The sequence below is a fragment of the Panthera uncia genome, chromosome A2 (genome assembly GCF_023721935.1).
Source record: "Panthera uncia isolate 11264 chromosome A2, Puncia_PCG_1.0, whole genome shotgun sequence".
In the NCBI taxonomy this organism is placed as follows: Eukaryota; Metazoa; Chordata; class Mammalia; order Carnivora; family Felidae; genus Panthera; species Panthera uncia.
The window spans coordinates 68,694,228-68,707,870 of record NC_064816.1 but is presented as its reverse complement, the minus strand read 5'-3'; the positions used below and the strand labels follow the sequence as shown (position 1 = coordinate 68,707,870).

Below are 13,643 nucleotides of genomic sequence, written 5' to 3'. Positions count from 1 at the left end.
GGGGGGGGGGGGGGGGGGGGGGGGGGGGGGGGGGGGGGGGCAGCAAAGACTCCTGAACCTGGAAGAATAAGACAGAGCGTGGATCTCAATGTGACCATGTTGCTGGTCTCAAAAGCACACGCCACAGGACACATTTTAAAATACACATCACTCTTTCCATGAGACTCTCCGCCCTGCAAGGCTTGGCCGGAAGTCAAGAAATGGTGCTAATGGCTTCTCCAAGCATCTACCTATCTCACACAGAGTACTAATTGCCTCATAAAATAGTGGGAGGCTCCTCAGATGGTGAGAGTTTGGAAGAAGAAGGCAGAACGGAAAAAAGGAATCCCCCACCTCTAAAATTTTTTCTGCTGTTGCCGGGTCTTAGAGAGGAGAATCAAACTTGGTTAAAAGGTTAATAATAATTCATGTCCAGCTTACTATTACTCAATAACCATCAAAGACGCTAACTCAAAATAGTGTTTTCTGGCTTACAGGATCAGAGTCATTACACTCTCTATTGAAGACTTTATTGAATTTTACACTAAGCTTTAGCTGACTGAACAGGTCAAGCACCGTGGCTCAGAGTTTTCTTTATTCTCAGAAAAGTCATAAAGCCCTCTCCAGTTTGCAACGCTGCTAGCTAAGAAACTTGACTCGGCGCAGGGTCAGGGACGCTGACCCCACCGACAAGGTCGCAGAGCTGTAAAGCCCAGTCCCCACGGCCCCCCACTTACGTGCACCAGCTGCTCCTGGGTGTCGAACTCCCGCGTGCAACCTTCCCAGTGGCAGTTTGTTTCATAGATGACTTCAGGCTCCTGTTTGCTTTCGTCTTTGTCCCCTTCCTCCTTCACTAGGGTTGTCCCTTCCGGCTGTTCCTGGGGGGGCAGGGAGGAGAGAGGGAAAGGATTCAGACACAATGGAAAGAAGGCAAGAGAAAGGGAAAAAAAAAAAAAAAAAACCAAAAAAAAAAAAAAAAAAACCCAACCGCGTGATTTCGGTTGGTCTGCCTCCTGACGCAATTTTTCAGTGAAAATAAAATACAGCCCGGGTCTATTAGCTGGATTTTGTGACTCGAAGAAGTCAAACATATGGAGTCATCTGTGTGCATGTTTTCTGATTTGTGGAATGTATCTTCAGAGATTGTTAATTTGGGATTAAAAACAACAGTCCAGGGGCGCCTGGGTGGCTCAGTTGGTTAAGTGTCCAACTTTGGCTCAGGTCATGATCTCATGGCTCATGGGTTTGAGCCCCGGCGTTGGGCTCTGTGCGGACAGCTCAGAGCTTGGAGCCTGCTTTGGATTCTGCGTGTGTGTGTGTGTGTGTGTGTGTGTGTGTGTGTGTCTGTCCCTTCCCTGCTCATGCTCTCTTTCTCAAAAATAAACATTAAAAAAAAAAAAAACAGCAGTCTAAGCTATGATGATGATAAGAAGTGGAGGCCAAACCTTGCCCCTGAATACAAGAGGAAAAAGAAATTAAAATGTAATCCCCTAAGAGAAGCAATTAAACTAGTTCATGTTGTCTTTACTCAAAAGACTGGTCTCTTTTGGTCAGATTCTTTCCAGTGTATGGATTTGTTTATTCTCCTACTTTGGAATCAGGGACGTGGTTTGCTAGTAATTCTGATTCTGTTTTCCCTGCCATTGGAGGCTGTGACCGGCACTTTGTGGGTTTTATAGGGATCGTGTCTTCCTGGTTCAACTTCTGATCTCCAAAGATGTGGCTCGCTGCCCAAGAACCACAGCATCTAAAGGTTGGCGGCATGGTCTTTTCTCCTCTTCAAGGCAGCTGATCACGGCAGTGAAAATACAATTTCCAGAATGCTGGGAGAGTATTAGGTGCATAGACTCGGGATCTAATCTGGGACAGGGTGACAAAAACCATAAACAGGCACTTCGGTGTAACCGCCAAGGTTGTTGGCCAGCAGAATTCCAGAGGAAAGGTGGATCTCAGAACCTACTACACCCATTTATTCCATCCTCAAAATGCTCATGCAAAAGGAAATTTGGGTGGAGGTGGTCTGAGCTTGGGGCTGAAGCAGCCTTGGATGTAGAATCCAGATTCTGTGGACGTCCAGACTCCTGTCCAGCCCCTATTTCCAGGAACTAAAATTCACTGACCTCCTTCTTGTGTTGGGCACAGGGACCCTAGGAGATGGTATTATTATGCCTCTAGGCACAATAAACATATTTTACAACTGAAGCTCAGAGGATCTAAATGCCTAAAAGCAGAGACCAGATTGGAATTTCTAAACTTGTCCTTTCAGGACTTTGGAGAAAGGACCAGAATCTTATCGGCCTTCAGGTAGGTTAGCTGTGCCTTGATCCATGCCCTCCTGTTCTCCAAGCTCTCCTGGCAAGTGGAGAAGGCGAAATAAGAACAAAGAAGAACATGATGGGTGTAGGGAATATCACTAACTCTGCCCAGCTCAGACTTAGGGCCAGGAGTTCATTATTTCAGGCCTCAGACCAGGGCTAAGGACCAAAGCTATCGGCGGTCAGTAACAAATTAATCCAACCACTGAGACCACACACTTCAGGTTATAGCCCACACAGCTTCTTGCATTTTCTTTGTGTTTGCTTCTGAGCGAGAAAAACAAACGGAGTCACTCCACAACTGGCCTTTTGTCAAATGCATGGGTACGGCCAAGGTCAAGGCCAAGGCCACAGTGAATGAGGAAATGCTGTGAGAGACGCCAGCCCAAGGGGAGCAACGAGCTGGCCGGGGGAGCTGCGGTGCCTCACCTGCTGACCCCGTGGCCCTGGGCTGGGCAGGTCTTCGTCGGGTTTGATCTTGGACCGTTTGTTGTGCATCAGGTCACCGGTGCTACTCACCGCGGACTCACTCGTGGGCTTGTTCTGCCGGTCGCATTTGCAGGGACAGAGACAAAAATTAGGTTTTCATCAATGAGTGGGACCATTGCTAAAACATGCAACTCTAGACAAGCAGACTTATTTGGCATTAGAACAATAACACTGATAATGCTCCCATCCCACGATCGCAGAGCTCAGAAAGTGTGTTTGAAGCGAGAAAATACATCCACGAGGCAGCTCCTTGTTTACACTCAGGACTAAAAACTCCCTGTGGCTTTTAAAAGCTAAGAGAATAGAGCAGGGGGGCCTGGGCTTTAATGAGCTCCCACAGCGTGTTGAGAAGAACAAAGTGGTGAGTTGGGTAGGGAACCAAAAGAAACCATCTGCAAAGTTCTCTAATTCAAGGATGCAGATTCTTCTCGGGGCAGTATTAGTGAGGCGATAAGAGGACACAGAACAGAGGGCACAGCATGGTTCTATGCTGCCCGTGAAGTATCCCATGATTCTAGGCGCCAGGGGACAGTAACCAAATGAGAGCAAACCCTTCATGCAATGTAGTCTACTGGGCAGGGTTAGAGACAGCACCAGGTCAGAGGGAAGCCTCATCAGGCAGCCTGCTTTTCCACCAAAGATGAGATGACTCTGGTAGAAGAAGCTACTGTTTGGTGAGGAACACATACAGGGCGCATTCGTCAAACCTGAAGCCTGCGGCCCTGGGTTAGGAAGACAGGTTACAGTAAGGAAGCCATGACCATGCTCGGAGCTCACGAGGTGACGTGGCTCTCCTCTAGGATTACAAGACGGATCAGCTCATCGAGCTGTCTCTCTTACCTGTGAGGACTCGGAAGGGCCAGAGCTGACCTGGACGGGGTTCAGAACCGTAGGGATCCCAGGAATAGGCCTCTGCGTTGGAAAAGTTGGGGCAGGGTGGATGAGTGGAGGGCTGTGTCCAAAGGCCGAGCCTAAGCTCTGTTGTCGGCTTAAGATTTGCTGATGCATATGGAGAGACACAGGTGCAGAAGGGTAGGTGAAGCTCAGGGCAGGGCTGCGCGGGGGAAATAAAGAGAAGACCATCATCTACGCAGAACGCTGAGGTTACCGCAAGCACGCTATGGGCGCATCTTTATGCCTACTGTTACATCCCAAATTACATGAGGTCTGTCTGTTTAAATTAGAAGCTAAAAACAGTTATTGATGAACACCTTGGAAGCTTCCAAGAGAAACACGGGGACTGAGGCAGGACACGCGCGTGCGTGCACCCATACAGGACACGCGCGTGCGTGCACACACACACACACACACACACACACCTGAAAGAAGCTTCAGCAAAACGGAAACAAAAGGCGTCTGCTCAATAACGGCTATTTATTGCAATAACAAACTTCATATAAAAATGAGAATGGGTGACGACATGCTTTATAGTACTTTTATTGGCTCTCAGTGCTGTATGTTCCTGCGCATGGGGCAATTCCTTTAATCTCGGCTCACGCTGCGTGCTTTCATATGTCTCCAGATCTTATTACAAGAGGAAGGAAAATCAATTGGTTAAATGTGTTTTGAACACCATGCTTGTCATATCACTCATTTGTTTGTAAAGATGGAAAGCTTGGTTCATCCAGAATGCCACCTAAAGAATTTCCATCAGTGCCGTCTGGTTACAGAAGCTGATGGATTAACCTCTCCTGGCTGAAATCGGTGATCAATGGGCTTCGGTGGAGGAATATTCCAATGGGAGAGCACAGCCCCCTCTCCCAGCTAAATGGCATTAAATGTCTATGAAAGCCCATTATACATGCTAATGCCTGTCACCGCTTCATTATGCCACAGCGTCGCCCAAGCTACTACAGTAAATTCCGAGGAAGCCACACTATTACCTAAAGATTTCTCGACAAGTAGACAGTGCCAAACCATTCTTTGTGCCAGCACGGTTTAGGAATCAAGTCCTCTTAAAAGAAGAAAGTGTTCTTGAGGAATTTTCCAATGGTTTTAAAAAAATGCATGAAAAACTCTAATTGCATTCATGAACATTTCTTTCTTAAAAATAATCGGTGAAAAAAAACCATATATATGTATTTCCCCCATCCTGCTGCATAATACCCAGAAAGAATCAGGGTTTCTTGTAATGTCAGAGGTAGAATTCATGCAAATTTCCAATCTGGTGGGTTAATTACTATTGCTGTTAAGCGCATTAACTGAGAATATAATAATTACAATAACAAAATGCAAACCATTTCAACAACTTTAAGTAATAATTCCGAAGATATACTCTGTTCATTAATGTGACTCCACATTTTGCCTATTTGACTACAATCCATGAAAGGCGGCTTCAATGGGATTACATTACTATTATTCCTACAGAGAACCTTGCATTACAATAGCTTGCCCATTTAAGACTGAATATCATTAAGAATACCCTATGAGAATTTCGCCAGGCTTGGAGGAACTCTCCTTTCATTCTGTATTGTAGTTCTTTAATAAAGGAAAGCAGAAACATGGTGAAAACAGTCATTGTTCACAGTAAGTTAGGGAGAAATCAGTAATAATATTCCGTTTCTGCGGTGCTACAGTTTCTGCGTGTTTCCGAAAGCAACCATGAATGATTACGGCAAGACTCAGCTAAGGTAGCCGTGTGGATGATTGATAGGGCATTAATCAAAAGATGCATATCTGCCTCAGAATTTGTCCACAAGCTTTCTTCTAATAGCTGATTTCATGTTCACTGAGCTCTATGCCCGTTTGTCCAATTTATTTTTCAGTGTACAAGCCATTCATCAAAAAACACAATGATTTAACACCCCCACCCTTCTCCTTTTGGTGAATGGGTATTACGGAGTATAACTACCTTATTCTGCTCATTAAAAAAGCAAAAACCAAGAGCCCACTACACACGTATTTACAGTGAGACACAGACTTTGCAGGAGCCTCCAGACATCTTGCCAGAGTTTCCTGAGCCCACACGATCAGGCAGGCGTGGGAGGGAGCACGGACGGTCAGTTACACTTCTAATTCTCAGAGGCACGACATCTGGGGGCTCAAAAAAGTCAGGACCTGATTAGGAATCGAGGCCATTAGAGAAACCATTTCATAGGACAGGAAACACCCTCAGTTGTATATATGAGCAATGTACAGATGTTCATAGCCACGCAGGATGGGTCTATTTTTCCTTTTAAGAAGACGTGGGAGAGCAGGAAAGCAAGGCCCAGCCTCCTGCTGCAGGGCGGGCCCTGTCCTCAAGGTACAATCAGTTTGACCTCAGCGGACAGAAGGAAGGGCGGGGACAGCTTTTGACACATTTGGGGAACCAACGTCCCATCCCCTTGTGGGCCTGCTTTTTTGCAGGTGACAGGAATAAACCTCCAAAATCCATGTCAACTCTTAGGGATACCACGAGAACAGGCACAACGGATGAGCGTGTTCAACCTCACTGCTTATTCCTAAGGAGCCAGCCACGGGAGCGCTCTCTCCTCCACACGCAAAGGGCAGGAGGTGGCAGGCACCCGCGGTGGCCTTGTCCCAGCCTGCAGAGCCGGGGCCGCCGCTGGCTCCTCGAGGCGCTGCGGGGAGCTGGCTGCTCCTCCAGATCGCAGAGCCTCTGCAGAACTCGATGACAGACGTGGTTCTTGGCTCTGTCACAGCATCAGCCAGGATCTGGAGCCAAGGCTCTGCTCACTCTCCAGGAAGTGTAGCGGGGGAGACAGAGTTGGTGAGGAAGGAGCATAAGAGGGGTGATGTTTGGGCACTGCATAGGGATGTCGGCAACAACGGAAAGGATGCACGGGGAGAACCGCTGAGGAATTCCCACGGGAGGGGGGTCAGGGATCAGCAGGAGAGTGCCCCCACACCGGCACTGCAGTGTCCTTCCTGAGCTCAGTATGGCTGGGTCTCAGCTTTTACATGTCACCTGCTCAGACAGCAAGGCCTTCTGAGACTCACGGTCTGTCTCAATGAGCCCCTCGGCATGACTGGTCCAATCACTCTCTCCTGTTGGACATCTCTGTTCCCCAGTCACACCGGCGTACTCCGAAGTCACACCCTCCCTCTCTCTAGACTGAAGGGTCCCGAAGAGCTGGCCCTTTGGTGCCTGGAACACTGCCCAGCACACAGCGGGCACTCAACGGTGAGTCAGCGAGTCACCAAATCTCTTCCTCAGTTTCCAATTGCCGTTGCAGCAAATTACCGCCAACTCAGTGGCTTAGTTAGTATCACTTAAGTCACACACACTATCTTGGTGGCTCACGAAACCAGCGTGTGTTCTTCTGGAGTCCACAGGCACTTTAGAAGCTGCCCGCATCCTCTGCTCATGGCCCCATATCACTCCGACCCTCTTCTCCAACTCGAACTCTGACACACCCCTGCCTTCCTCTTGGAAGGATGCTTTTCATTACATCAGGGCCACCTGAATAATCCAAACTCATCTCCTAGTCCCAACATCCTTAACCCCAGCTCCAAAATTCCTTCTACCGTATAAGGTAACGTGCTCATGCGTTCCTGGGATTAAGACGTGGAATCTTTGGGGGCCGATCACAGTCAGAGCAGTCCATTCAAAGGAAAGTGTGTTTTCCTCTGAAAGCTACAATTTGACAACGTGTCTGTAAAACACAGTAGAAACGAAATTAGTGTCTAGGTTCTGATTGTTCTATAGGACGTCAGTGGCTGAGGATAGTCTTTGCTGAACACGGAGGTCAGAATTAAAAAAAGAACAAAAAATAAATCCTACCTTTAGAAACCCTAAAAAAAAAATAACTTGCTAAATAGTTCATGTATTCATTTCATAATTTCCTAGAGATATAAAGTATTGCTATTGTTGGGAATTTTTATAAATCTTCTGTGTCCTCTAAAGGAAGACACAGTCTATTTAAAACTTGGTCTACCTGAACTTTATTACTTCAAAGTCTTTTACATTTCTGTGCACCCTATTCTTTCCTGTGGATCACTTGAAGAAAGATTAATTTTACAATCGGACTTCCGGATCCTCATCACTCAATATTTAGCTATATTAAATATAATTAAAGAAAACTATTTTTAGAGCTTTCACTTCTTTTCCCAATGACTACATGAAAGGTGGGGTAACTTAAAACACACAAACATTCATAACAATGTGACCTCTAATTATCTATATTTAGTCAATGAGACTAGGAGAGAAACATCAGATGGCCCCCATCTTCCCAAGCAATGTGCTAACAAGGTCACAGGCCTGCCGAGACAACGATCCCAAAATAAGTCTTATGGAGGAGAAGAAAAAGAAGTGCTAAAGTCACAGAAGTCTGAGGCACATGGGTTCCACAGGCCCGGGATCCTGTGGTGCTGTGACTACGGGATGTGTATTCCAAGCGTCCCAGCCCAGATACAGCAGAGGATCTTCTAGAAACTAGTGATCCTGGCAAAACGCTTTGAGCAACACTCTCCTAGGACAACGGTTATAAAGTCAGAATAAATTAATTTCAATACTAATTTGACCTTCCCTTTTCTCAAGAGCAGAAAAAGAGTAAAGGAGGGATTTTAGGTCGTTTGAATATAATATACGTGGTATTCTCTTCCATCAAATAAAATTTCTATCCATTAGGACAGATACACAGTTATTAAATTTTTTGTTTTAGACAATACCTTAAAGGGGCATTCCTCTATGTTTGGTGACTCGGGGATAGAACTCTGAGCACATGTAAATAAAATTACGCACGCACGGTCACCTGGGCGCATGGGTGGCTCAGTTGGTTAGGCGTCCGACCCTTGATTTCAGTTCAGGTCATGATTTCAGTTTGTGAGATCATGAGATCTAGCCCCGAGTCGGGCTCTGCGCTGACAGCAGGGAGCCTGCTTGGGATTCTCTCTCCCCTTCTCTCTCTCTGCCTGTCCCCCATGTGCATGAGCACTCGCTTGCTCTCTCTCTCTCTCAAAACAAATAAATAAGCATTTTTAAAAAACAATACAAAAAACAAAAACTACTCACGGTCAGTTCCCCCATTATGTTCAGCTCTGAGCTAAGCTAACAATGATCAACAAACTGTCAACTGAGTGGGAAAAAGCTCTTCTATTTTCCAAAGGTTTAAAACGAAAAGTCCCAAAGTCTGAATCTTTGAGAGAGTTTTGATGTATTTATTCTCTACCAAAAATAGAGGTAAAGTTTTGTCAATCTTCTTTTGCGAAGCGTGGTTAAATTTTGCAAACTGGGCCTCATTTCTTAATTTGCAGTAAATACATAGTCTCACCTCACTCCTCCGGAAGTCTCCTGTCTGGGAATCTCAGCAAGTATCCCCAGTCTGGCTAAAATTTGGAGTGTTAAGTAGGAAGAAAAGATGTTAAATGAAATGTCCTAAAACGCACACACTAGGTCATTCTTCAACTCGGTTACGTTTCAACTAAGTACTTCTATAGATCTCATTTATAGTCCCAAAGCATAAAATCATTTTTAAAATTGGAAAAGTTACATATTATTACAATCAATACAGAGAACTTCGAAATTCATAATCAGTTTTCACTTTCACAACATTGTTTTTTTCACACCAAGGAAGTAATGTGAGTCAACATTTGTACAGAAACCTTGTGATCAATCTGTGAATCAAATTTATATTTAACTCCTAGAATGATAACGTCAGTGGGGACGCTAGAGTTGGTATTGCAGACAATCATTCCTTAAACATTTATTCAACCTTACTATACGTAAATGTATTTCACAGTCATTACTATTCAAGTCAGATGGATCAAACCCAATTTAAATGGCTGTAAGATAAGCCCGTGTGTTTTAGAAACAGTGCAGGAATTCTACGCATGGTAGGGGTAAGAGGGTGGGTGGGGTGCCTGGCAGTGAAATCTTGGAACAACACAGCCGCCTAATTTGGCCTGCTGCAGTCCTATATGTTGGGAGGGTAAACAGAGCGGATTACAATATTGAAAGAGCTCTGTCTGTCACTAAATAAAAACCAGGAAAATAAACCGAGGAATCATAAGAACAATGGCAAGGGGCCAGGGGCGCCTGAGTGGCTCAGTTCAGCGTCCAACTACTGGTTTTCGCTCAAGTCATGATCTCACAGTTTGTGGGCTTGAGCCCCGTGTTGGGCTCTGTGCTGGCAGTGCACAGTCTTCCTGGGATTCTCTCCCTCCCTCCCTCTCTGCCCCTCCGCCGCTCATGCGGGCACACAAGTGCTCTCTCTCTCTCAAATAAATAAATAAATTTTGAGAAAGATAGCTAGAGGCTGGATCACCCAGCCACTGCACACTTAAAGGTAAAAGTTTCCGTTTTATAATTTAATGATTTCCATCCAGATGTAAGATGGCGATTTTCTGAGAGCAGCCAAGGGATGTCCACTTGCACTGAATTGGCTATGGTCCCTGTGTGTTAACGTACAACCTAGACGGGGAAAGGAGGAGGAGACCGTGGGGCACTGAGCAGCGCTCCACACATCTCACTTAAATTTGCTTCAGCAGGGAGGCCAATCAGATCCCAGGTTCATTTCTGGAACCCTCACCATCTCCAGCCAGCGTGAAGGGTAAAGCACATGTGGTGCCTCTGGATTCTTGGGAAATGTCTTGTTTTCAGTATAAAATCAGTGCTAACTTTTATAAACGTGTTTTTCAATTGTTCTGGTGGTTGCATTTTGCTCAGATGTGAATTTCTGAAACGCCCTTAACGGAAATGCGCGTGATACTTTTATGATGGATTACTTTAGGCCGTGGCACTGGGATCAAGAAACTTCATGCCGTTGAGGCGCCTGGGTGGCTCAGTCGGTTAAGTGTCAGACTCTTGGGTTTCAGCTCAGGTCATGATCTCATGGCTAATGAGTTCAAGCCCTGCATCAGGCTCCATGCTGGCAGTGCAGAGAGCCTGCTTGGGATTCTCTCTCCCTGCCCCTCCCCAACTCACTCTCAGAATAAATAAATAAACTTAAAACAAACAAACAAAAAGAAACTTCATACTGTAATTTCTGTGTAAAGAATCCAATGGGGACATTTGCCTTTCCGGAGCCGATTTCTCCAAGCTCTTTGGCTCATGAAACTGGTATCAGAGGTCAAGTTAGGCAACAGTCAATGCCCGGTAACAAAAGGACCCCACAGTTGGACACACTGGCTTCAAGAAGAGAGAAGAAAGAAAAGTGGGGGGGCGGGGGGTGGGGGAGGAGGCATTCTAATCAAAACGGACTTTGTGGCCACTCTGTGGCTATTGCGCTAACGGGGTTGTCCACGTTCTGGTTACAGCTGTGGAATTTTCTGCACCACAGCTGCCATTCAAAGCAAGAACAATTCTTTGCAGTTTTGCTGAGAACAGGCTGACACCTATTAGAACTTGTGTATGTACAGGCCCCAGGACACACATGCCTGCACGTGCTTTTATTTGAAAACAGAAAAATAAAGCTTCCACTTCCATCCGTAAAAGCTCCCAGGACAAGTTTACTGGAAAACCCAGCATCCTCGGAAGTAAGGAGCACACGAGTAAGACCCGCACACTCACAAAGCAAGTAAATATCACCCCCACATTTGCACTGACGCATACGTGCTCTGTGAATACTGCCTTGGGCAAAAATCCATTCGGCTTTATATGACAGAAGTGTTTTAAAAGGCTCTAAAAAGCCACTTTCCATTAAACAAACAACAGACAGGACCTCCACGAACATGAATAGCAGTGACGCACTCTCCATGTAACTGCTCGGCCATGCAGACGTGGGTAGAAAAAAACATCAGTTTTTCAGAAACATCCTCAGGTATTAATACTGTTTCCCTGTTACAAAGAGCACTTCCTCCCAGGCCTTTTAACTGTGCCTCCCACTGGAGATTTCTAAGTGAAGGAAGGCCTCGGGGACAGAAAGAAGTTCAGGGTTGGGATACACTAGGCTCTGCCCCGTAAGTAGCTGAGCGCCTCTGATCTAGCCCACTAGCCTCTCTGAGCCTCAGCTCCCTGGACCCTGACACAGTGCAGCCTCCTTGGGAGCTTTGAAGGCTTCCTGCTGCTCCTGGATCAGTGGCCCGGGGCTGTGCCAACCTGGCCCCTGCCTGCCTCCAACCTCAGGCTTTGGGACACCCTCCCTGTTCACTGCCATCTGGCGCCCTGGGCTGCTGACGGTCCTCAATAGCCAAGCTCTTCCCGTCCCAGGGTCTCATCTGCCCCACTCGTTCTTTCGTACCTGATCGGAGGCTTGTCCTCTTCATGAGTTCTGTGAGGGCAGGGGACATGCCTCTCACCCATTTTGGTAGCCCCCATGCCCAGCACAGTGACCAGCACAGAGCTGAATATGGAGCTAAATCTCTGCGGAGTGAATGACTAACTGATTAACTGAAGGGCTATATAAAGCCAATGGCCACCTATGGCAGTAAATAAGAAGGATCTTTCTCCGTTAGTATTCGTTGCTTTCGCTGCCACTGGGGGCAGGAGTTTGTCGCCACTTTCAGAAGATGCAATCAGGACCCTGGGGTTTCAGGGTCCTGGGGTCATTGGCACGGTGTTCACCTATCCCTCAATGTCGCCCCTCCCAACTTGTGACCAGCACACATAAGCTCGGAGCTGAGCCGCTGCGAAGGCCGAGCTTGCTCCTGTCCGGCCTCGGGAAGCGACAGCGGACCGGCCAGATGCGCGCTTCCTCCGGCAGCTGCCGCTGGACAGGGACACACAGGCTGTCCCGTCCCCAGCCGGAGCCCGTGGTGCTGGCAGCGGACAGCCTGTTCCCACTGGTGGCGCTGCGGTGATGGGCACCTGACTCCCGCTTCCGGGGAGACGTCGGTCCTGGCCACGCCAGACCCCAAACCACGAAGGACACGCACCCATCTTTGTGTTGGCCATTAAAGTCAAAGCTGGAACGCTGGAACAGGTGGATTGGAAATGAGTGGGTTCCTCATCATTCTGTTTATGTTCACCAGAAGACAATGGGGAGAGGAGGTCACTGGAAAGCCCTCTCTTCCGACAGCAGTTCAATCTCGAGGGGAAGGCAGCAGCAGAAGCAGGGGTACTGCTACAGTACTGCCCTTAAGTGGGTATTTATAACATCCGCCTTAACCACATAGAGCGGAGGTTGCTGGTTGTCTTTGATAAATGGGAATCATCTAGGCCTAGACGGGAGTCTTCAGGGAGATAGACAAGGTAAAACTTCTAGAGACAGTCGAGTATTTCACAACCTTTCTGGGGTTGCGTGGGGTTTTTCTGAATGGTCATTTTAGTCATGATATATATAAGAAAAAGGCTTATGGTGGACATTGGGACAAGATGTTTGAAAAGTGAGACATTAAAATCAAGTATCGTGTTTAAACATACCAAGGGGCTTTTGTGAATAAATACTTGCTGCTTTTCTTTTTCCAAATGTTTATTTATTTTGAGAGAGAGACAGAGAGAGAGAATGAGCAAGCATGAGTCGGGGAGGGGCAGAGACAGAGGGAAACAGAGAATCCCAAGCAGGCTCTCCCCTGTCAGTGCAGAGCTCAATGCGGGGCTCCATCCCATGAACTGTGAGATCGTGACCTGAGCCAAAGTCAAGAGTCGGATGCTTAACCAACTGAGCCACCCAGGCACCCCAATACATGCTTTCTATGGTATTTTTATAGCACTCTGAAATATTAAGTAAGAACCATACACAAAGAGAGACATTTGCTTTTTTTGTCCCTTTATTTTGTATCCATCCCTCTATCTCTCTATAGCTATCAACCTATGGACATACACTATTCATAAAGAGTGTAATATTCTGAAAGTCAGAATTATTCATCTACCACGTAGGCAGTTCCTTTAATAAAGGTGGTGATGAGAATTCTAATTACTCACTAAAGAGCTCCTTCATTTATTCACTCAAGAAATATCCACTGAGTGGTGTCAAGGTGACAAGGCACAGACATTGTGGGGGGCAGTGTGCAGCCGTGAAAACACAGCCCTCTGGCACG

General features: G+C 46.6%; 1 protein-coding gene across 3 annotated transcripts in view; it reads right to left on the bottom strand.

The window, feature by feature from the left end:
* GLI3 (GLI family zinc finger 3) overlaps positions 1-13,643 on the bottom strand; it is a 281,034-nt gene that overhangs the window by 70,188 nt on the left and 197,203 nt on the right. For all 3 annotated transcript variants that reach the window (XM_049641305.1, XM_049641306.1, XM_049641307.1), the window contains 3 exons: positions 3,624-3,837; positions 2,724-2,837; positions 717-857 (listed from right to left, as the gene is read on the bottom strand). In XM_049641305.1, coding sequence (XP_049497262.1) covers positions 717-857; positions 2,724-2,837; positions 3,624-3,837 — 469 coding nt within the window. The remainder of the gene's footprint in view (positions 1-716; positions 858-2,723; positions 2,838-3,623; positions 3,838-13,643) is intronic.